At 40.3% G+C, this 23,688-nt stretch overlaps 1 protein-coding gene across 1 annotated transcript in view; it reads left to right on the forward strand.

Annotated features, from left to right (window-relative positions):
• The window catches only part of EPC2 (enhancer of polycomb homolog 2), a 3,037,718-nt gene extending 3,019,186 nt beyond the window's left edge, over positions 1–18,532 (forward strand). The window contains exon 14 of the mRNA XM_044074869.1: positions 17,387–18,532. Within this exon, the coding sequence (XP_043930804.1) occupies positions 17,387–17,459 (73 nt within the window). The 3' untranslated portion in view covers positions 17,460–18,532. The remainder of the gene's footprint in view (positions 1–17,386) is intronic.
• The last annotated feature ends 5,156 nt before the right edge of the window (positions 18,533–23,688 follow it).

Consider the following 23,688-nt stretch of genomic DNA (forward strand, 5'->3'; position numbering starts at 1 on the left):
TTTGAGGGAGCATTTTCACTGGGAAAGTCAGGACGTCTCAGAATCAAAAAAGAGGCTCAGGGATTTCCTTCTTCTCCCTCAGCACAAGCCTCTAGCCATTCCCCCTGTTTTAGACATTGTGGATGATGTGTTTTCGGAGTCAAGCTTGACCCCCTGACTCCTAACCTCCGGCTCCTAGTAACCCTGACAGATATTACAGGGTCCCTGACTCGCATAAATTTTTATTTAGAAACCCTGCTGCTGATCCTGAAACTATTTCACAGGGTCCAAAGGGAGTTAAGGCCTCAACAGCAAAAAATCCTACCCCCTCTGACAGAGATTCAAGGGCACTGGACAGATTGGGAAAAAAGGTTTATCCATCTGCAACCTTGGCAACCAGGACCTTAAACTGTCAATTTCATATGCTTAAGTACCAACAACATGTTATGGGATTTCTGAAACAGGAAATTATGTTGATTTCAGAATGTGCAGAAAATAAAGAATTGCAGGAAGTATTGCATGCAGCTGAACAAGTTGGAAAGCATACTTTGCAATGTGGTTTTGATTCTTTAGAGGCCTCCTGCAGGGCCGCAGTTACTGGATCTGTGATTAGGAGGCATGCCTGGTTAAAGGAACAAAATTTGCCTGATCATGTTAAAGCTAAATTGCTTGATGCACCTTTACAGCATGATTCTCTGTTTGGTGTTAAGGCAGAAGAGGTTTTAAAGAAAATGGAGGACAAAGCAAAGTCTATGCAAACTGTTAAAGACTTCTTACAAGTGCAGCCACCAAGATTCAGTAGACACTGACCTAAAACAAATTGGTCCTTTCCTGTATCAGACGGAGCTCAAAGGGGCAAATCCAGATGCCCTAAGGGTTCCAGATACCAGGCGCAAGACTCATGCAGGTCAAAACAATGGGGCGCATCCACCTCCAAATCTGGAGGAGATAAAGCGCAAACCTACAGAAAGCAATCCCAATGACTTCCCTCTGCCTACACCAAGCACTTATCTTTTGGCAGCACCCATAGGGGAAAAAATTAGCACTTTTTGCTCAAAACTGGCAGTTAATAACCCAGAACAAGTGGGTAGTAAACATCGTGTCACAGGGATACAGATTCCATTTCCACACACTGCCAATGGCAAATGGTTGGCCAGATCTGACAAAAAATCAATGGGCAGAGGCACAGAAACAGATTGCGTCCCTCATGGGTATGGGGGCCATTCAGACAGTACCAGAACAGGAAAAAGGACAAGGTTTTGACTCGACTGTTCTTGGTACCCAGAAAGGACAAGGCCTGACGGCCAATACTGAATGTATCAATTTTGAACACATACCTGGACATTCCAAAATGCTGACTTTGCAGCAGCTTCTGCCCATGCTGGTCAAGAATGCTTGGCTGGTGACTTTAGACCTAAAAGAGGCATACCTGCATGTCCCAATAAGACAGTCGTGCAGAAGATACCTCAGAGTCAAGGCTGGCTTAATGCATTACCAATTCTCTGCACTGCCCTTTGGCTTGTCTACTGCGCCCAGGGTCTTTACAAAGTGCCTGGCACTAGTAATTGCATTTTGCAGACAAAGAAGTGTACAAATATATCCTTACTTGGACGACTGTCTCATTCAGGCAGAGAACAAGGACACTCTTCTTCGACACCTGGCATTTGAGAAAAGGCTTCTAACATGCCTAGGGTACACAATAAACGAAAAGTAATCACAACTGGTACCCTCTCAAAAGATAACATTCCTGGGTGCAAGCTTCAATACAACTGCCCAGATGGCTTACCTCACGCCAGACAAACAAAGGCAACTGACTACTTACTTCAAACTGATGGCAACAAAAACCCAGTCTTCTGCAATGCAAGTTCTGCAGGCTCTGGGCTTAATGGCATCCTCCATCCTACTAATTCCATATGCAAGACTGCATATGAGGAAACTTCAGTGGTACCTAAAAAGTTTATGGAGTCAACATTCACACAGTCTGGAAACAATGATTCCTCTCATTCCCTGCCTGCAACAGGAGTTTCTATGGTGGGCAAAGGCCTGTCACCAAAACATGGGACGGCCCTTCACTGTACCCCCTGCCAGCCAAACCTTAACAGACGCATCAGATTATGCCTGGGGGGCCCACATGGCAGGAAGATGCATTCAGGGCATATGGGCACCAAAATAAATGCATCTACATATCAACCAGAAAGAGATGCTAGCTGTTCAAAATGCCCTAACAGCCTTCAAGGACTTACTTCTTCCAGGACAACTAGTGATAAAGACGGACAACACTACAGTCATGTGGTATATAAACAAGCAAGGGGACACACACTTATACCCCCTTTGCAGATTAGCCATGGCACTGTGGGGCACAGCTTTGACCTACCAAATACATCTTCAAGTTCAATTCCTGCCAGGAAAACAAAACACTCTGGCAGACGATTCAAGCAGAAACCTTATGGATCCTCACGAGTGGAAACTAAATCCACAAGTCTTCAGCATGATAACAGAGAAATGGGGGAGCCCAGACATAGATCTGTTTGCCTCTCCTCAAAATTATCAATTGAAAAGATTCTGCACAAGGACTTATCACAGACAAGCATGGAAAGTGGACACCCTATCAGTTTACGCCTTTCCACCTCTGCCTCTTCTACCCAAGGTCCTCCTAAAAGTCAGACAAGAGAAGCCAAAGATGATATTAATTGCCCCGGACTGGCCCCGCCAATACTGGTACCCAATCCTAAGGAACTTGTCTCAATACCCAGCTTGGACCTTGCCTCAAAGGCCACAACTACTGTCCCAGCAAAACAATCAGATCCTGCACAATCAACTGCAGACTCTGAACCTGGCATCATGGCTAATCATGTAATCATACAAACAACACCTCTCAGTAAAGCTGTGATGGATGTAATTTTGGAAGCCAGAAGGCCTAGTACTAGACAGTCTTATGCTGACAAATGGAAGAGATTCTATGCTTGGAATTAAGCACAAGGAACTGATGCAGCTGAACCACATATTCCTCAGATATTACAATAGTTAACTGAGATGCTTGACAAAGGCCTATCTTTCTCATCAACCAAAATCCATCCCTCTGCCATTTCAGCTCATTACAATACAGAGCCACCAATCTTTTCTCATCCTTTACTAAAACAGTATCTCAGAGGAGCCAAAAATTTAAGGCCTCCTAGAAGATCACCATTACCTGCATGGGACCTCAACTATGTGTTGGAAAAGCTGACCCTGCCTCCATTTGAACCATCTGCTAGCGCTGATATAAAGTTCTTATTATGGAAGACAGCTCTGCTACTAGCAATTACTTCAGCAAGAAGAGTTTCAGAGTTACAGGCCCTCGTGGCTGTAGAGCATTTTATCATATTTTACCCAGCATGGTGTCTCTGAGGACAAATTCTACTTTTATGCCTAAGGTGGTTTCCAGTGTGGCTCTTAACCAAACAATTCATCTGCCAACTTTTTTATCCAAATCCGCAGAACAAAGGGGAGAGAATTCTGCATTCCTTGGACATACACAGACAGCTAAGATTCTACTTGAGCAGGACTAAAGCTCTAAGGAAAACTGAGCAATTACTGGTGTCATATGCTGCAGGATCAGAAGGAAAGGCTATTTCAAAGCAGACAATTTCAAAGTGGATAAGCCACTGCATCCGTTTCTGCTACTTACACCATGGTAAACCTGTGCCCAAGGGCATTAGGTCTCATTCCACCAGAGCTGCAGCTACTTCAGCAGCCTTTCTCAGAGGAGTACCAACCAAAGACATTCTAGAGGCTGCTACTTGGAGTTCTGTTCACACCTTTACAAAGCATTACCATTTGCCTCTCTACTCTAAGTCCAGGGCAGGCTTTGCCATTGCAGTGCTGCAGGGCCTTATAGCCGCACCTAATGCTGTTTAGCTCCAGCCTCCCAACCATAGCTTTGGGATTCTACCCAAATGTAATGACTGTAACAGTGAAACACGAAGAACATACTACAGTTGTGTACACTTACCATAAATGTAGATGTTCGAGTGTATTCACTGTTGCAGTCCAGGTTACCCTCCCGCCATCCCCCTGTCATTCTAAAGTGTATCTTTCCTTCTCTATCTTCTGCACACTATGTGGTGTATTTGCTTGTAGATGAAGGTAAAGTTTATATTAATGCATGCATATATACTTTTATATAATATTGCTACCTTTTTGGGGGCACCTGACATCGGGGGCAAGAAAAAGTAAAGAAAATGGCGTCTGCTGCATGTTTTATACCCCTGACGACCTGACGTCATGGAAGAGAAGACAGCAACCGACGTAGGACCCAAGATGTTGGAATTCAGGCCAACTGAGGGCAACCTGCCAGCAGATTACCCAAATGTAATGACTGCAACAGTGAATACACTCGAACATCTACATTTATGGTAAGTGTACACAACTGTACTTTCCTTTTCAAAAATCTACTGCGGATCCTGAGACCATTTCACAGGGGCCGAAGGGCATTAAAGCTACTACTGCCAAAAATCCTACCCCCTCTGATAGAGACTCCAGGGCGCTGGATAGATGGGGTAAGAAGGTATACACTTCTGCAACTTTGGTAATTAGGGCCTTAAACTGCCAGTTTTATATGTTGGAAGTATCAGCAGCATATTATTGGAATACTTAAACAGAAAATGATGATGTTTCCTGATTGTGCTGAAAATAAGGATTTACATGATTTATTGCTTTCAGCTGAACCGGTTGGAAAACATACTTTGCAATGTGGTTTTGACTCTCTAGCGGCATCTTGCAGGGCTGCTGTAACTGGGTCTGTACCTAGAAGGCATGCTTGGCTTAAGGAGCAATCCCTACCAGATCATGTTAAAGCAAAATTACTAGATGCTCCCCTAAAGCAGGACCGCCTGTTTGGCAACAAGGCAGAAGAAGTTCTTAAAAAGATGGAAGAAAAAGCTAAATCTATACAAACTGTTAAAGATTTTTTACAAGTAGAGCCTCCAAGATTTAGTAGGCATTGGCCTTCCAAGAATTGGTCCTTTCCTGCCTCTTCCAGACCTTCTCAGTCCAAACCCAAATCCAGCAGAGCTCCCAGGCTGCAGTCCCATGGTACGCACAGGACTTAAGCAGTGGGGGGCCTCCACTTCCACATCTGGGAGTAATAAGACTTCACTTCAGCAAGAAGGGTATCTGAATTACAGGCCCTTATGGCAGTGGAGCCTTTCATCATCTTTCATGCGGACAGGGTGTTCCTCCGAACTAATCCATCCGTCATGCCCAAAGTGGTATCCAGTGTGGCTCTTAATCAGTCCATTCATTTGCCAACCTTCTTTCCCATTCCACAGAAGAAAAGGGGAACGGATACTGCATTCCTTAGATGTGCACAGACAACTTAGATTCTACTTGGATAGGACTAAATCTCATAGGAAAACTGAACAACTGCTGGTGGCATTTGCTGCGGGGGCAGAGGGAAAGGCTATTTCAGAGCAAACCATTTCTAAATGGATAGGCCATTGCATTAATTTCTGCTGTAAGCACCACGGAAAACCTCACATGGGATCAGACCTCACTCCACCAGGGCTGCATCTACCTCTACAGCTTTTCCCAGAGGCGTCCCTACCGGGGACATCCTAGAAGCTGCTACCTGGAGTTCTGTACATACTTTCACCAAGCGTTATCATTTGCCAATTTTCTCTAAATCCAGAGCTGGCTTTGCCACTGCAGTCTTGCAGGGCCTTATAGCTGGTCCTAATGCTATCTAAATTCCTCCTCCCAACCATAGCTTTGGGAATCTATCCAAATTTAATGACTGCAACAGTGAAACATGAAGAACATAGTACAGTTGTGTACACTTACCATAAATGTAGATGTTCGAGTGTATTCACTGTTGCAGTCCTGGTTACCCTCCCTCCAGCCCCTTAACTTCTTTTGGCTATACCTCTACTTTCCTTTACTATGCTTAAAAGCTTTTTGGTGTATTTGCTTTTTTGTTGGAGGTATATCATTGTATTTTTATATTTAATTTCTTCCCATTAGGGGGGCACTTGACATCTGGGGCAAGAAAAACTGATGTAATGGTGTCGGCTGCATGTTTTATACCCCTGACGACCTGACGTCATGAAAGAAGGGACAGCAACCGACGCAGGACCCAAGGCTTTGTTAATCAGGCCGATTGAGGGCTACCTGCAAGCAGATAACCCAAATGTAATGACTGCAATAGTGAATACACTCAAAAATCTACATTTATGGTAAGTGTACACAACTGTACTTTCTCCCATCTTTTGATTAAACAATTCCTCAGAGGAGCTTCTAATATCAGACCTCCCAGAAGGCCACCCACTCCAGCCTGGGACCTGAATTATATTTTGGAAAAACTAACTTTACTACCCTTCGGACCTGCTGCTTCAGCAGAACTAAGATACCTCTCCTGAAAGACTGCTTTTCTCCTAGCTATCACCTCAGCTAAAGGGTTTCAGAACTTCAGGTACTGATGGCCTTTGAGCCCTTCATCATCTTCCATCCAGACAGGGTCTCCCTGAGGACTAATCCCTCCTTTATGCCCAAGGTGGTATCTAATGTAACTCTCAACCAGACCATACATCTACCCACCTTCTTTTCTAACCCTCAAAACAAGTGAGAAGGAATTCTGCATGCACTAGATGTGCACAGACAGCTCAGATACTATCTGAACCATACTAAACCCTTCAGGAAAACAGACCAACTAATTGTCAGCTTTTCCCCAAGGGCAGAGGGGAAGCCCATTTCCAAACAATAAATCCAACAAAAGGAACCTGCACAAAGTTACTAATAAGAAATCCAAAAATGTGCAGAAACACGAAGAGGTATAACCACTTAATATTCCAAAGCGTTTATTGTAGCCACAAACGGAAAAAATATACGTACATCCCAAACATGAACGCTTTTAAAATCTTTACATGCGTTTTCGTCTATTCATTGACTTCATCAGATAAATACAAAGTTCATCTACTCCACATATATATAGGTTGTCATTATTGATGCAGCCAATAAAATTCATTATCTCATCAATTTCCTGCTGATTTGATTAAAAACATTAATTGAATACATAAAAACGTTGTTAAAACTTAGAGTATTGTATTTTGTGTCTTATGTTGATTTAAAAAAAAAAAAACTTTTCTAGTTAAAAACAGTTAAAAAAGCATTTATAAAAAACTTTATTTTTAGTCCACAAAAATGAATGGGATCCACCTCTCAGACCTATAGTATCAGCAGAGGGATCCAAAACATATACCCTTGGTAAATATGTGGATACAAAATTAAAACGTTTGTGGACAAGACGGGCAAGTATATTAAAAGATTCTTGGGATTTTTTAAAAGAAATACCAGAACATATAAGTGATGACAATCTACTTTTCATAACCATAGATATTGTAGATTTGTTTTCTTGTATTCCTTATACTGAAGGTATGGCAATGTTGGAAGAAATAATATATGAAAATAAAGAAATGACACACAATGAAAAATTAGTTAATACTTGGTTGATGAGTCTAATATTGAAAAATAACTTTATTCATTTCAAAGGTGAATTTTTCCAACAAATACAAGGCGTAGCAATGGGGGCAGCATGTGCCCCAACATACGCCAATTTAATACTAGCTAATTGGGAAGAAAAATACATTTTGGATTCTGAATTTAAGACCTGCTGGATCATGTACCGTAGATTTTTAGATGATATAGTAATCTTATGGACAGCAGGAAGAGATAGAGTCTATGAATTCCTGACATATATGAGTAATACTACAAAATTTTTAAAATTCACCCATAAAATTTCAGAAAATGAATTACAATATTTAGATTTACAAGTATATAAAGTAGGGCAAGAATTGGAAACAAAAATATATAGAAAAAAGACATTTTGTAACTCATTTCTACATTTTGAAAGTGCACATCCCCTTCATTGCAAAAGAAATATTGTTAAAGGGCAATTTGTCAGGGGTAGTCGTATGACTAGTTTAGAAAATGATTTTAAGGATGAATGTGAGTTACTAGAGAAAATGTTTGGAGAAAGGGGATATCCATTAGACTTCATTAAACGAATTAGGAAGGAAGTCGAAGATGGAAGAGAAACTAAATTTGCACCTATTTATAAAAATAATAAAAAAAACAAGTGATAATAACAAAAAGGAAAGTATTAACAGTAATCAGGATCATGGAGAAGAATTCCAACAAGCTTTAATACTGGAATACAATGGAGTAAACAACTATATTAAAAAGATATTTATGGCAGAATGGGAGAAATTTATAGCTTTCACAGATATTGACAGTGTATCTAAAATACCTAGAAAAATAATGTATAAGAATTCACAAAGTATTAGAAACATTATAGAAAATAAAAAGAAATTTAATAATAGAAAAAGAATAGGTACATATAAATGTGGGCATTGTAGTCAGTGTACATATATAATAAATAATAATACTTTTTATTTGGAAAGTAGGAAAAAGATGGATCCACATTTGGAATATTATAACTGTGAATCCAAGGGAATAGTTTATATGGCAATTTGTGAAAAATGTGGATCCTTCTACATAGGAAAAACCGAGAGAATGCTAAAGAGAAGGATCTATGAGCACATATATGAAATAACAATGGAGAAAGAGCGCAATGCTTTATATAAACACAGTAAAATATGCCCAGAATATAAATACAAGTTCATGGTATTAGAACAAATTCAACAGAATATTAGGGGTGGTCCTTGGGAAGAAAGAATTGAGTTTAGAGAGCTATGGTGGCAAGTGACCCTGGAAGCAGGGAAATTTCCTGGTTTAAATGAGTTTATTTCTATTTTACCTTTGTTGTGCAAAGCTTTGAAAGAGGTAGAAAAACCATAATATAATTAGCCACTAGATGGCATCTGGAATTTATTTAAGGCAGATTTTTACATATTTAGAAAAATGAACATTTTAACAAATAAAGTTTTTTATAAATTTTTTTTAACTGTTTTTAACTACAAAAGTTTTTTTTTTTTTAAATCAACATAAGACACAAAATACAATAAGTTTTAACACAACGTTTTTATGTATTCAATTAATGTTTTTAATCAAATCAGCGGGAAATTGATGAGATAATGAATTTTATTGGCTACATCAATAATGACTTAACCTATATATATGTGGAGTAGATGAACTTTGTATTTATCTGATGAAGTCAATGAATAGACGAAAACGCATGTAAAGATTTTAAAAGCGTTCATGTTTGGCATGTACGTATATTTTTTCCGTTTGTGGCTACAATAAACGCTTTGGAATATTAAGTGGTTATACCTCTTCGTGTTTCTGCACATTTTTCCATTTCCAAACAAACTATTTTGAAATGGGTATCACATTGTATCCATTTCTGCTGCAGATTGCATGGGAACCCCCCCCCACGTCTATTCAAACCCATTCCACTAGGGCAGCCTCCACTTCCACAGCATTCCTCAGAGGAGTACCCACCAGGGACATCCTGGAAGCTGCCACCTAAACTTCTGTCCATACCTTTACCAAGCATTACCACCAACCTCTATTTTCTAAGGCTAGGGCAGGGTTTGCCTTTGCAGTTCTGCAGGGCATTCTGACCCATTCCTAGGTCTCTTACTAATCCTACTACCCCTCTCCTCAGCTTTGGGAATCCTCCCACAGGTGATGACTCTAACAGTGAAACATGAAGAACATAGTACAGTTGTGTACACTTACCATAAATGTAGATGTTCGAGTGTATTCACTGTTGCAGTCCTGGTTTCCCACCCTCCTTCCCCCTTATATCTTCTTTCTTTAGGGAGACATAAGTTTCTAATGGTGGCTTATAGCCACCAGGACCACTTTACCATATTTACTTGGGCCTCTGACTGGTTAGGGCAAGAAAAACTGATGTAATGACGTTGGTTCCCTTCCTTTATAGCATTGACGACCTGACGTCAGGCAGCAAGCGACAACAGCTGACGCAGAAAAGCATTGACTCTGGTATTTGGGCTGGCTAAGGGCTACTACAGCAGGGATAACCCACAGGTGATGACTGCAACAGTGAATACAGTCGAACATCTACATTTATGCAAGTGTACACAACTGTACTTTTTATGCCATTGTGTTTGGGCATTTATTTTTTGTTCCTAGAGTTGTCCTTTTCAGGGCTCGGCCTCCCTCACTCTATTGGCAGGAAAGCTCTGAAAGGCTTGGTGCCCAAACTTGTCTTTTAGTCAGCTCATTTTGAGCTGCCTGACTGACAGTTTGGGTGCATGGAAGATGCCCTGAAGCTTTGTAAGCTAGCCGGCATTATATCCTTTGCAGGATATAATCCGTATAGCGAAGGATAGTGCAGCTGTGATCATTTGCACATCTACTGTCATGGTACATTTACTTGCACAACTGTACTTCTCCCTTCAGTCTTTGGAGTGAGAACCCTGTTTCACTCTCCCTCACTCCATCTTTAGGTTCTCCTACAGTTGCTGTCTCACTCCTTAGCACCAGATTGAGGCAGCCCTAGGTAGTTTGTGATCTGGACCTGAGTTAGCTGGCATGCAGTCAAGGGCAAGAAAGTCCTGAAGCCAACCAGTTACCCTATAAACCATCAAAGTCTTGATATCAAAAGAGATGAAGAGTCTGCTAGGCCAAAGGGGGAGGGAAAGAGCTCCGTCATTTGGGCTGGCCTCTGAGCTCCTTCTGGTAGGAAATCCCGAGACTCAGTTTTGCAGCAGTGAATCTTATCAAATCTATGCAATTATGGTACATTCCTAACGCAACTGTGTTTTTTCCAGCTTTTGAAATGCTGTTACTGAAAAAGGGAAAGCTTTGCCAGGAATTGTGACACTGCACTCAGAAATTCAGTGCACAGCTACTCTGTTGCTTCACATTTAGAAACGCAACCTTGCTACAGTTTATTATTTAATATCTAGATTTGTTGTCCCCAGAGAATTAAAATTGTCAAACTGTTTTAGAAATACAATCCTGTATTGATAATGCTCACCACTACGCTTATGTGGCTGCTAGAAAATGTCAGGATGCCAAGTAGTATTCATTTACCTCAGGTCTAAGTTTATAACTTCGGTTCAGGGTTGCAGAATGTGTCACATATCTAGAAAGTGTCTTCATTGTGTTGTCTTCCCAGACAAGAAAGTGTATTGATGTGGAGCTCAGGACTGATGTGCAATGATGTCTTGCATTCTTTAATGTATTTTGTACCAAATATATTAGAGTTTCTTGAAAATTTTAATGCAGACTTTAATGCAGTAAACTCTCAGTTAACCGGCACCCATGAGGATTGGTAGATGCCGGATAACTGTAGTTTCTGGTTGCTTCAGTTACTGTTAAAAATAGTCCTGACTAATACTGTATCCTATACTAGTTGTTTGGTTTGACTTGATCTCAGGTTAGAGAGAGAGGGAATTTATTCCTATCTTCCTTTCTATAACTAAAACTCTAAAATTGTAAGGTATGTTTCTGCAGGGGGAGGGGGGGGGTGCGGCAGGAAGTGCAACACATGAAAATTGTACTGTATTTCTTTGATTTTTTTTTTTTGCCGGTTGCTTGAGTTCCAGTTAACTGAGTTTACTGTAACGGAACTGATAATGAGGTACCAAATGCAATATTTCAGAGAACTTTGTGTGTCAGTCTGGCATTTACATGGTTTTCTTTTGTGGCTGTTTGACTTGTCTCCAAAGGTACGGTGAAGGTAAGGATGTTGTTCGTGTTTCACTGTTGCAGTCATCACATTTGGGTTATCCCTGCCAGGGTAGCCCTCGGCCGGCCCGAATACCAGAGGCTTAGTATTTCTGCGTCGGTTGCTGTTGCTTCAGGACTGACGTTAGGTCATCAGTAGTATAAAGTAAGGCAGCCGACGGCCATTACACCAGTCTTTCTTGCCACGGAGCCCAAAGCAGAAGTAGTTTGCACGAGTGCTGGTCAGATAGGAATTCCCCAGCACTAGACAGATGGTAAAAAAGTATACACCTCTGCTAATCTTGCTATCAGAGCACTAAATTACCAGTTCCGTATGCTAAACTTTCAGCAGCATACCATGGAACTCCTCAAACAAAAAGTGTCTTCCTTTCCTGCTTGTGCGGAATCTAAAGAGTTACAAGAGTTAATGCATTTTGCAAGTCAAGTAACTAAGCACACCTTACACTGTGGTTTTGATGCCCTAGAAGCTTCTTGCAGGGCAGCAGTCACCGGTTCTGTCCTTAGAAGGCATGCATGACTTAAGGAACAGCCCTTGCCAGACCATGTTAAATCTAAATTGTTGGATGCACCCTTGCACAAAGACAACTTATTTGGCACAAAGGCAGAGGAGGTCTTAAAAAAGATGGAACAAAAAGCTAAATCTATGTAGACAGTTAAGGATTTCTTACAGGTCCAGCCACCCAGGTTCAGCAGGCATTGCCCCTCCAATTCACTGGTCCTTTCCTGCTCCCACCAAGTCAGTTCATCCCAGGCCCCGTGGAAGCAGACCCCCCCCCCAGACAGCAGTCACAGGGAATGCAGAGATCAAAACAGTGTAATTCCTCCACTTCAAAAACAGGGAGTTCTAAGCCACCCCCTCATGGTAAGAACTCACAATGCTCTTCTCTCCCACCCCCTCCCTCTGCCCGCCTTCACTTACCCCTAGGAGGAAAACTCTGCTTTCACACAAGCACCTGGGCCACCATTACCAATGACCGCTGTTTCCTCAACATAATGTCCCAGGGATACATATTTTCTTTTCACACTCTTCCAACTCCAAAAGGGTTCCCAGATCTACCTCCAAACCAGTGGGCAGAGGCGCAAAAGCAAGTCCTTTCCCTGCTCTCTATTAGGGCAGTAGAGCACATTCCTGCAGAACAGAAAGGCCAAGGTTTCTACTCCAGACTTTTTCTGGTACCCAGGAAAGAGGGCACCTGGCACCCCATCCTAGATTTATCCATTCTAAACACCTTCCTGGTGATACCAAAATTCAAAATGCTCACCCTCCAGCAACTGCTACCCATACTCTCCAAGGATGCTTGGCTAGCCACCCTAGACCTGAACGAGGCCTACCTTCACATTCCTGTCAGGGAATCATGCAGGAAATATCTACTTTTCAGGGCAGGATCTCTGCACTTCCCTTTGGCTTATCTACTGCTTCCAGAGTTTTCCCAATATGTCTGGCTCTGGCCATTGCCTTTTGCAGACAAAGGAATATCCAAATTTACCCATACTTAGATGACTGCCTAATTCAGGCAGACAGTCAGGAAAAGCTGCTCAAGCACCTGGGCTTTCTAAAGTCCCTACTGACCTCCCTAGGGTACACTATCAATGAAAAGAAATCCAAACTAGTGCCCACCCAAAGGATTATATTCCTGGGATCAAGCTTGGACACAGCATCCCAGGTGACATTCCTTACACCAGAAAAGCAAACTTGCCTGACAGCCTACTTCTCTCAACTAGCCACCAGACCCCAGTTATCTGCAAGAAACATCCTGCAAGCTCTGGGGTTCATGGCATCTTGCATTCTACTCATTCCATATGCCAGACTGCATATGAGGAAACTTCAGTGGTACCTGAAAAGCCTTTGGTGTCAACACTCTCAAGACCTGGAAACTCTTATACCCATGATACCTTGACGCAGGAAAGATTTTCTTTGGTGGGCAGCAGCATGCTCCCACAACAAGGGACTACCTTTCTCTCCACCCCGTGCTGCCCAGACCCTCACCACAGACGCACACCTAGACGGCAGGTGCATACAAGGCCAATTGGGGCCCACAGCAAATCCATCTGCACATCAGCCAAAAAGAGATGTTAGCTGTCCAGCATGCAATGACAACTTTTAGGACCCTTCTCTCCCCAGAGATTCTCCTGATCAAAACAGACAACACCACTGTGATGTGGTATATCAACAAGGGAGAGACTCACGCCTACCCTCTATGCAGGCTGGCCATGACCCTTTGGCACACAGCCTCTGCCATGCAACTCCACCTGTTAGCACAATTCCTGCCAGGTTCTTTAAACTTTCTGGCAGCCCACTTAAGCAGAAATCTTCTGGACCCACACGAGTGGCAGCTAGACAAAAGAACCTTCAACCTAATAACTCAGAAATGGGGCACCCCAAAGGTCGACCTCTTTGTCTCCCACACCAACCATCAGCTCAACAAGTTCTGCACCAGGGAGCTTCACTTCATGGCTTGGAAAGTGGATGCCCTGTCCTTCGTTTGGGTCACTCTACCGGTCTATGCCTTTCCTCCATTACCTCTCATCCCCAGGGTACTGCTCAAAATAAGGGAGGAAAAACCAAGGACAATTCTTATTGCTCCAGACTGGCCTCACCGGCACTGGTACCCACTGCTGCGCAACCTGTCCCCACTGCCACCTTGGCATCTCACTCAGACCCAAACCCTCCTGACCTAGAGGGAAGGAGAATTCATGCATCCTCAATTGCAGACCCTCAGTTTGGCAGATTGGCTTATTCCCTAACCACTGATCAATTTGCCAACCTCAGTAAACATGTTCTAGATGTTATACATGAGGCCAGATGCCCTAGCACTAGAAAGTCTTATGCTGACAAATGGAAAAGGTTCTGCACCGGGATTCAGGTTAAGGGAGCCGATACGGCACAGCCCTCCCTCCCTCTCATCCTGGATTACTTAGCTGACCTGCTACACAGTGGTCTCTCTTTTTCCTCTATTAAAATTCATGCCTCTGCTATCTCTGCTCATTTCCCCACTGAGCAGCCCCTTTTTCTCACACCCTCTGATCAAGCAAATCCTAAGAGGGGCTAGCAACTTAAGGCCAACCAGAAGAGCACCTACCCCAGCTTGGGACCTTAACTTTGTGTTGGAAAAGCTCACCCTGCCCCCCTTCAAACCAGCATCTTCAGCAGAGTTAAAATTTCTCGCCTGGAAGACGGCTTTTCTTCTGGCCATCACTTCAGCCAGAAGGGTCTCCGAGCTACAAGCACTCATGGCTGTAGAACCCTTTATCATCTTCCATGCTGACAGGGTATTCCTCAGGGCTAACCCATCCTTCATGCCCAAAGTGGTGTCAAGTGTGGCTCTCAACCAGTCCATTCATTTGCCCACCTTTTTCCCTAACCCACAGAACAACGGGGAAAGGATCCTGCACTCTCTAGATGTGCATAGACAGCTTAGATTCATTCTAGACAGGACTAAATCATTCATAAAGTCTTCTCAATTGCTGGTTAGCTTTGCTGTAGGGGCAGAGGGCAAAGCCATCTCCAAACAAGCAGTTTCCAAATGGATAGCCCACTGCATCCATTTCTGTTACAATCAACATGGAATGCCTCCCCCTAAGGGGGTCAGGACTCACTCCACCAGAGCAGCCTCCACCAGGGACTTCCTGGAGGCTGCCACCTGGACATCTGTTCACACTTTCACCAAACATTACTACCTGCCTATCTTCTCCAAATCCAGGGCAGTCTTTGCCACTGCAGTCTTGCAGGGCATCCTAGCCAGCCTCTAGTCTCCTTTTCCTCACCTTTGGGAATCAACCCAAATGTGATGACTGCAACAGTGAAACATGAAGAACATAGTACAGTTGTGTACACTTACCATAAATATAGATGTTCGAGTGTATTCACTGTTGCAGTCTTGGTTTCCCTCCTTCCAACCCCTCTTCCTTCTTCTCTCTCCTTACAAGGGACATTTTGGTATTTACTTTCGACTTGTGGGGTTTCTTCCACCAGAACCTGGCTCCCACTTGGGGGCTCCTGACAGGGCAAGAAAAACTGATGTAATGGCGTTGGCTGCCTTATTTTATACTACTGACGACCTGACGTCAGTCCTGAAGTGACAGCAACCAATGTAGAAATATTAAGCCTCTGGTATTCGGGCCGGCCGAGGGCTACCCTGGCCAGGGATAACCCAAATGTGATGACTGCAACAGTGAATACACTCTAACATCTACATTTATGGTAAGTGTACACAACTGTACTTTTAGAGACTGAGCACTAAATTCCCATTACACTGTTAAAAAAAACTAAACATTTCACCAAACAAGGTAACTTTTCTTGTATTATACAGAAGGTGAAGCCAGTCCCGCAGTGGTGGTGCTGCGGTAGCGTTGTTGCCTCACAGTAAGATGCTGTCCAGTTCAATTCTCAGCTAGAGCATCGTCTGCATGGAGACATGCGTGAATGGGCGTACCTTCGTTGAAGGTTGTGCGTCAGGCCTGGCAAGCCGGTACGTAAAAATCAACTGCCAATCATTAGCGGACCGGAGTTCCACTGTGGCGACCCCTAACCGGGAAAAGCCGAAAGACACAAACAAACAAACATACAGAAGGTGAAGCCAGAATTCCATGTTATGAGAAAGGTAGTGCACTGTCATGTGTATCAGGAATGCGATGCAGTGAAATTTTTGAAGATAGAGTGGCGTTTTGTTCCCAAGTACCTTATTAGAATTGTCTGAAATTTTTTGACATATTTTATGAGAACAGACCTATATGGCCTTATACAAAGGTGGCAAATGCATTTTTTTTAGAGGAGTTTTGGTATCACTGTGTTATCATTCTATAAAATGAGTAACTGCTTTGGCTACTTTTTTAGGGTATCTTAGCAGTATTCAGCTAGTTTTGCAGACTGTAGTTTCTAAGGAAAGAGATGGTTTTGCCACAGACATCAGGGTTGCTAACTTGGGGCTCTATCTCACCTTCTATTTCATTGATGATCTAACTAGATTGACTAAACTGTCAACGTAACAGTGCTAGCATATCATAGTACTGGAGATGATTGTTTTCCTGTCTTCACAGTTTAGGTTTCATAACATCTTCCCCTTTTTAGGTTTCTAAATATTAGTACTAGTTTTTGACCATTGTTTGGGAGGTAATTTGAATGGTTTTGCATGAGGAATGATTAGTGAGTTTGCTTTTGCAGCCTAATTTGCCCATTTTGCAAAACGTAGATCATTTGTTGGATTTTAATTAATTAAAATGTTGAGCTGTAGTGAGCTGCTGTGTGCCCTTAGCTGATTTACTAGAAGTTTGGTGCCTGGTGAAAGTGTCATATTAGAAAGTTATGAAACAAGCAGCTTTATTTGCACTGCTAGCTGAAGTTTAATGGCAAAGTCTGAGGGAGTCCGTATGTTTCTTTTGTATTTAAAATCATATGGATGTTTTCTCATACTGTGGCTCCAGGATTGCTGAATCAGGTTAGTTCACCCCATGAAGGGCTATATTGTATATTTTTGATGAGTATAGGTTATCTCATTTTCTCACTTAGGAGGGGGTAGGTTCTAATGTGAGCCAAGATTTGTTCATTACCGGCAGCTCTCATCAAATTGGACTAAACTAGGAAGACAATGATTTTGTCATCTACTGTTATGTTGAGTACTTAATACATTTGTGATTTCATTAGCATAAAATATTTATTTGTTTTTTTATAAATGCAGTGAAAATGTAAATAGTCATATAAAATGTTATTTTGGATGCTTTCGACTTCTGACTGTTAATTTTAATTATATTACAGAGAGACTCATGAACCAGAAAGATTGGCATTAAATGGAATTTCAGAAACCACAGTTGCAATGGAAGTGACGTAGCTTCAGAACAGTGCATTCTGACCTCTGTAGGCAGAAAATTGCTATTCCAGAACGAATGCAAAACATTAGCACACTGTGGGTTGTGCACAGGGTGCCAATTATGGACCTAAATGGACATGGATCATATCTTATATTAAAATGTCAATATATAAATGTAAATTTTGTAAAGTTGGAAAGATCACTACCTTGTAAAATAGTTTATTTGTATCATCAATATTGTTTCTGTTACTTGAATAGTAGATACTCATCATCATGCTTTTGCACTTGAATTTGCAGACAAATGGAGTTTTAAAAAAAGACAGTTAATCAGGATCATGAGCATGAAATGGGATCCTGCATCACTTGTTTTAACTATTTATTTTGCCATGTTTACATTTTGTATCTTGTACAAATAAATCCAACTTTGTGTCTAAAGAAAAAATGTTAAAAGATTCGTAGGTAGAAAATTAAATTCTTGTAATTTTTTCTAAAAAGAAAAAATGTAAAGTTTTCACTCAGTTCATTTTATTTCAAAAATTGAGTAGATAAGAGTTTTGGTAAATAGCGACATTTCACAGTCAGATATGAAGTTCAAGGCAAAATAGTATTTTCTATTACTGTGCAGAGGTAAGGTTTGGGTCAGTACATAAATTTAATGTAGTTACTCAGTTTTACATATATTTTGAATGTATTCTATTTATAATGCCAGTTTATACAAATCATTACGTGGAAATATGACTTGACAGAAGTTATGCCTTTACCACTTAAAAATTGTGCAAATGTGAATTTCAGATTCAGTTTTCCTGATATTTGCTTATTTTAATTATTTTGAACGTTATAGTTGCAAATCATATACACAACTGAAGGTTTTTTATATTCCAACACCTGTATTGCTGCAATAATTAGTGGATATCTAATTGTTGGACTTTCCCTAAATTGGTTTGGGGAGGTGGGCTAATGGAAAAACTGTCTTTTTATGCTTACAGTGTTTTCCTGTGGCCAAAAAGCAAGTAACAGGCCTGAAAGATAGTCTGTGTATATATGTGTTTGTATGTATATTGTATAAAGATTGTGTGTATATGTGTCTGTGTGTGTCTATATATAGATACACACACGCACACATATATATTATAGATGTATATCTAGATTTTATATATATATATATATATATATATATATATATATATATATATATATATAAAATGTACACACCCGCATGCATATGTATGTATGTATGCACACGTGTGCATGTATCTGTTAATAGCAGAGACACACTTTGGTGTGTGTAGATATGTAATGCATAAATGAGTAAAAGGTTTATACTTTGATACAAGTAGTGGTATGATGGTAATGTTTATGCCCTAGTTCAGACATCTTTCCCTGTTACTTGTTCTCGGTAGGCTAAAACCTGCAGCAGTGAAATAAAGTACGCATCAGAATGCTGGCTTTATTGCCCATAAGTTTCTTTCTCAAGACTGGTTGCAGCTGTGCCTCATCTTTTCATACCTTTGCTGGTAATAGGGGAAAACCTTTCAGTGCACTCATTTTAGTGATTAGTATAACCCTGATCTGACATGTTTTCCATTTTTCTGAATAGCTGTAAACTCATTTCTACACTACTGTTATCATAACGTAAAGCATTCAAATTTAACATGTACATGTGTGTATGTATATATATGTATATATATATATATATATATATATATATATATGTATATGTATATGTATATATATATAATTAGTTCTCAAGCCATTATGTAACCAAAGTGACATTGCCAGTCAAGAACTGCCACCAGATCTAATTTTAATTAACCATGTTGAATTTTCATTAAAGACCACCATTACTTTTCCCAAAGAACATGCACATCATACAGGAAACTTATTTTGCTTTTGGAGGTCACAAATTGCCTATGGATAGGCAGTCTTCCATGTCCTTTTTAAAGAAAACCAGGAACATTACAAGATATGCTCTGTGACTGTACTTTTTAAATCCTGTTTTGGTAAAAATGTTTTAAGAACTTGCATATTTTTTGTTTGAAGAAAACACATGGGATGCACTAGAATTCAGGGCATTTCCAGTGGAATACATTTTTGCACTGCACTTACCACAAGTCACCAGTCTTTCCTATAGCAGATCTTTGTAGTACAATGGAGAGAGCATTTGTTTGGTTGTAGCACCCACGTTCCTTAAAATCTGTTTAAATTGGCTTAAGTAATTGTTTTACTCCATGGTTCCTTGACAGGTCTGCACTGTGCTTTTGTAATAGATTATATATGTTTTCTCATTGTCTCCCTTGTTCAGATCAGCACTTGTGGCACTTGGTGCCAGTATGTATATAATGTGTATGAAAAATAATATATATATAGTATGTATGTGTGTGTATATGTATATATTCATACATACTGTATATGTATATATTTGTATATATGTTGCATCTTATACTACCTCACTCAGCATTACTATTGTGCAATTATTTTTTTTTTTTTACTACTGTATTTTGACTGTACTTGTATCTTATGTTTTGCTTATTGTTTATCCCATACCACTCCCCTGCAGTTCATACCTGGAATAGAGCCTTGGCTCACTGTGGTTCTCCTGGCCAGCATTTCTAAATAAAATCTACACAAATATTTTGCAGTGTTTTTCCTCCATTCCCAGTAAGTTCATTGGAAAGTTGATTACTTTGAATGGGGCACTAACAGTTCATTAACAATGGCTGCCAGATGTGTGGCAGACTGTTAGGCTTGCATGTACTGTTGTCAGTACATTGTTTGTTTTGTGGATTAAACACATTTTAGAAACATTGTTCTAGTCCTATTGAGTGTTTGCCTTGAAAATATGCAGTTGTCATACATTGAGTTTGGTGCTTCAACAAAATATGTAAATTTCTATATGTGGTTTGAACATGTTAATGCACAAAATGAGCTTTTAATTGCTTAAATTTTTTTTAGGATTATTGAAATATCTTGGCAAATCTCTCTAGTTATGTACTTCACATAATACCATGAAAGTGCTGATATGAGAAATTAGAAATGTCATCTTTTGAAATTTTATGTTGAACAGGGACATTGGACTGATCCCGGAAGCATTCATTTCAGGCACTTTCAAGGGGTTTATATCCAATGTATACAGACCAAAAATTACATAGAAAATTTAGATGTTCATTGTTAAATCACCATTGCAGTAGCCTTAGCTGTTAGGTTTATATCATGCCAACCGGTCTGTTTTTCAAAGGTTAGGGGCACCTTCCACACATCATGTCTGCCTGGAGCTCGAGTTCCTTAGAAAAGGCAGAGCTCCAAAAACTTATTTTGCTGCCCAAGTGCACTCCTTCAGTGGGCTTTGTGGTACTAAAGGTCAGCTAACAGTACTTCTAGGCTAGGTAGATAAGTCCTTATTTGGGGGAAAGTCTTCCATTACTTTGTTTTCTGAAAAAAAATACAGTTTTGTCTCTGAAGCGTTTTATTTTAAGCTAAGAAAATTAATTTTCTTGGACTGTCATTACTTGTCAGGGGGGTCTTACTTGTGAATGCTTGTGTGAACAAACTGTTTAAAAAAGCTTTTCTTTTTGTAACCTTGTTTCTACATAAGTTGTTTTTCTGTGTGTGTTAGGAGCAGGAATTTGTGCTTTTGGGAATTGCCATTGTATTTTCTTACCTTAAAACCTCTAACAAGGTTAGAATACATTTTCATCTCTGCATATACACTTACTAGCATGTATCATTCTGGGTAGTTTCACATACTGTGGGCAAGACCTTGGGTAACCAAGTTTATCTTGATAGTGTTTTATTATGGGGAACATACCAGAGCTGAATTTCCAGGTGTCTAGGCACAAATATTTTTTGCATTGGCTTAAGAAATAGGCAGCTACATTGTCTTCATTTAACGGCCATATTTATTTTGTCTATGTATGGAACATACTGAGTACATAAACAGATGTTCCACTTTCTGAAACCCAGCATTTTGTATCAAAGTAAGAGGAAAATATTTAGATGACAGAATTTCATACATTTTGTATGTAATTCACACAAGGGATGGAAATACACTTGTGACTTGTGGCATGCAGCATCCTAAATAGTAGTTGAGACTTGTTTGGCAGTCTTGATTAGTGAGGAGATGCAGTGCCTTTTTAAATTCTTGCTTGCTTTTTTCTTTACAAGCTGTGAACATTCTATTTATGCTTTTACTTAAAAGTAACTGTGTGTTGATCTGATTATTAGAATAGAGATCAAAGAAGTCTGCTTATTTTAACCATTTTTGAAATGTAAAGTGCATACAACATGTTTCGGTAAAAACTAAGGAACATTCTGTTTTACAAAACTGTGTAGGTTCTTCCACATATTGGAGTCCCTCATAATTCTCTGAGAGGAGATTTGCTCACACAAGTCTGAGTGCTTGCTTGCTTGTAGATTAAATAGCAATTCTTTGGAGAATATGTGCAGCCGCAAGTCTTGTTTAGTCTTGCTAGGGTTTTAAAAAATAATTTTAGCTGCAGTTCTTGTATGTGTTTGTATAGGCAGATGTCGTTTTTACTCTTAGTAAGTTCTGATCAGAAGTCAGAGCTCTCTGGCTGTATACTATTCACCACACATTTTTCCAAGCTGCTAAATTCTTCTGTTACCTCCCACAATGCATTGCACTGGTGGGAAACTCCAGCTCCTTGTCTTACCATAAATTAGTTTGCTCTCATGCCGGATGTCTCCAGGTTATTTGAGGAAAATTTTCAATATTTGTGGTAAAGTGTTGCTCCTTCTGTTTTTAATGCCTGTGGCAGAATTCTGGCAATTCAGACTCTACATATCATTTATTAATGCTAGACTTTGTTTAATTCTAGTTACTTTCCAGTCATCATTCACTTAGGCTTTGGATCCTCTTGATAGCCGTAGCTTTAAATACTAAAGGTCTTTGTAGCAAACAGAATTTATTCAATCGATAAACATTTAAGTGTTAATCAGAGTACTTCTCATGATTTCAAAAGGTGTTTTTATGCAAGGCATTAATGAGTGTACTAAAGGGTATGGGGGGAAATGTAATCTAAAATTAATATGTCTGAGAAGTTCTAGCACTTGGAGCAGAGGTTTTCCAGTTCAAGATATTCCTATAGAGAGAGAAACAAGAGCAGTATGGAAGAAAGATACCCAGACAGTTCCAGTAGTAGTAGGAGCAACAAGTCTTATAAAAAGAATCTACAATCAGATTTAGATATGTTACCAGTACATGTAACCCGGTTTGAATTGCAGGAGGGGTCATTACTGGGAACATTGCAGGTGCTGCGAAGAGCACTTTTGGCTGACATCAAAGATTGAATCAATACTAATTTCATGAACTTTAATCGTATTGTGACTTAGGAATGGGGCCCATTCCTGTCATGGTATTAGAAATCCAAACGATTTGGAGAAATTAAAATGAGAGAGAGAACTTGAAGAAGTAAGTGGAACAACATGTAGTGCACACGCCTTTGGTGCAGAACGCTGTGTGTTCTTTTCCCCACACCAATTAGATAGATTACTGATACTGCAGTGCAGCATATGGGACTGCTGCACTCCTGAGTGTGCCGTTCTTTGGTTGAGACATTAAACTGAAGCCTCATCTGTTTGAGTTGGTTGTAACTCGTGTTTGTAAATGATCCCATGGCACCTATTGAAACGTGTAGGGGTCCATTATTTACAGTTACATACAATTATTTTTTTTTAAATTTTTCAATCATTTAAACACTTCCTTTATCTCTTGCATTGCCATCTATACAAGTTTATGCACATTAAGACCCCTCCACTCTTTTTTCACAACCAAAATCTCATCTTTTTAAATGTCAGCCAGTACCAACTTTCCATTATACTTTATCGCATTCATTCTTTTGTTCCATATAGTCCAGATTACATAAAACAGCTTCCTATCATTTTTATTTTGAATTCCTTACTCTTGTTACTATAATAACCAGATTGTCATAGCCATATTGATTTTTCCCATTTTCATAATACATTCCAAATAATTTTTTTTCACATACCTTATCCCATAATTTCTTTGCCCTTTGACAATGCAAAAAAATAATGTTCTTTGTGTTTCATTGTTGCAGTCATTACATTTGGGTAATCTGCTGGCAGGCTGCCCTCAGTCGGCCTGATTAACAAAGTCTTGGGTCCTGCGTCGGTTGCTGTCTTCTCTTCCATGATGTTAGGTCGTCAGGGGTATAAAACATGCAGCCGACGCCATTTTCTTTAGTCTTTCTTGCCGTACGGTGCCTGAAGCAGA

The sequence above is a fragment of the Protopterus annectens genome, chromosome 6.part0 (genome assembly GCF_019279795.1).
Source record: "Protopterus annectens isolate FY-2018-M chromosome 6.part0, PAN1.0, whole genome shotgun sequence".
Classification (NCBI taxonomy): domain Eukaryota; kingdom Metazoa; phylum Chordata; order Ceratodontiformes; family Protopteridae; genus Protopterus; species Protopterus annectens.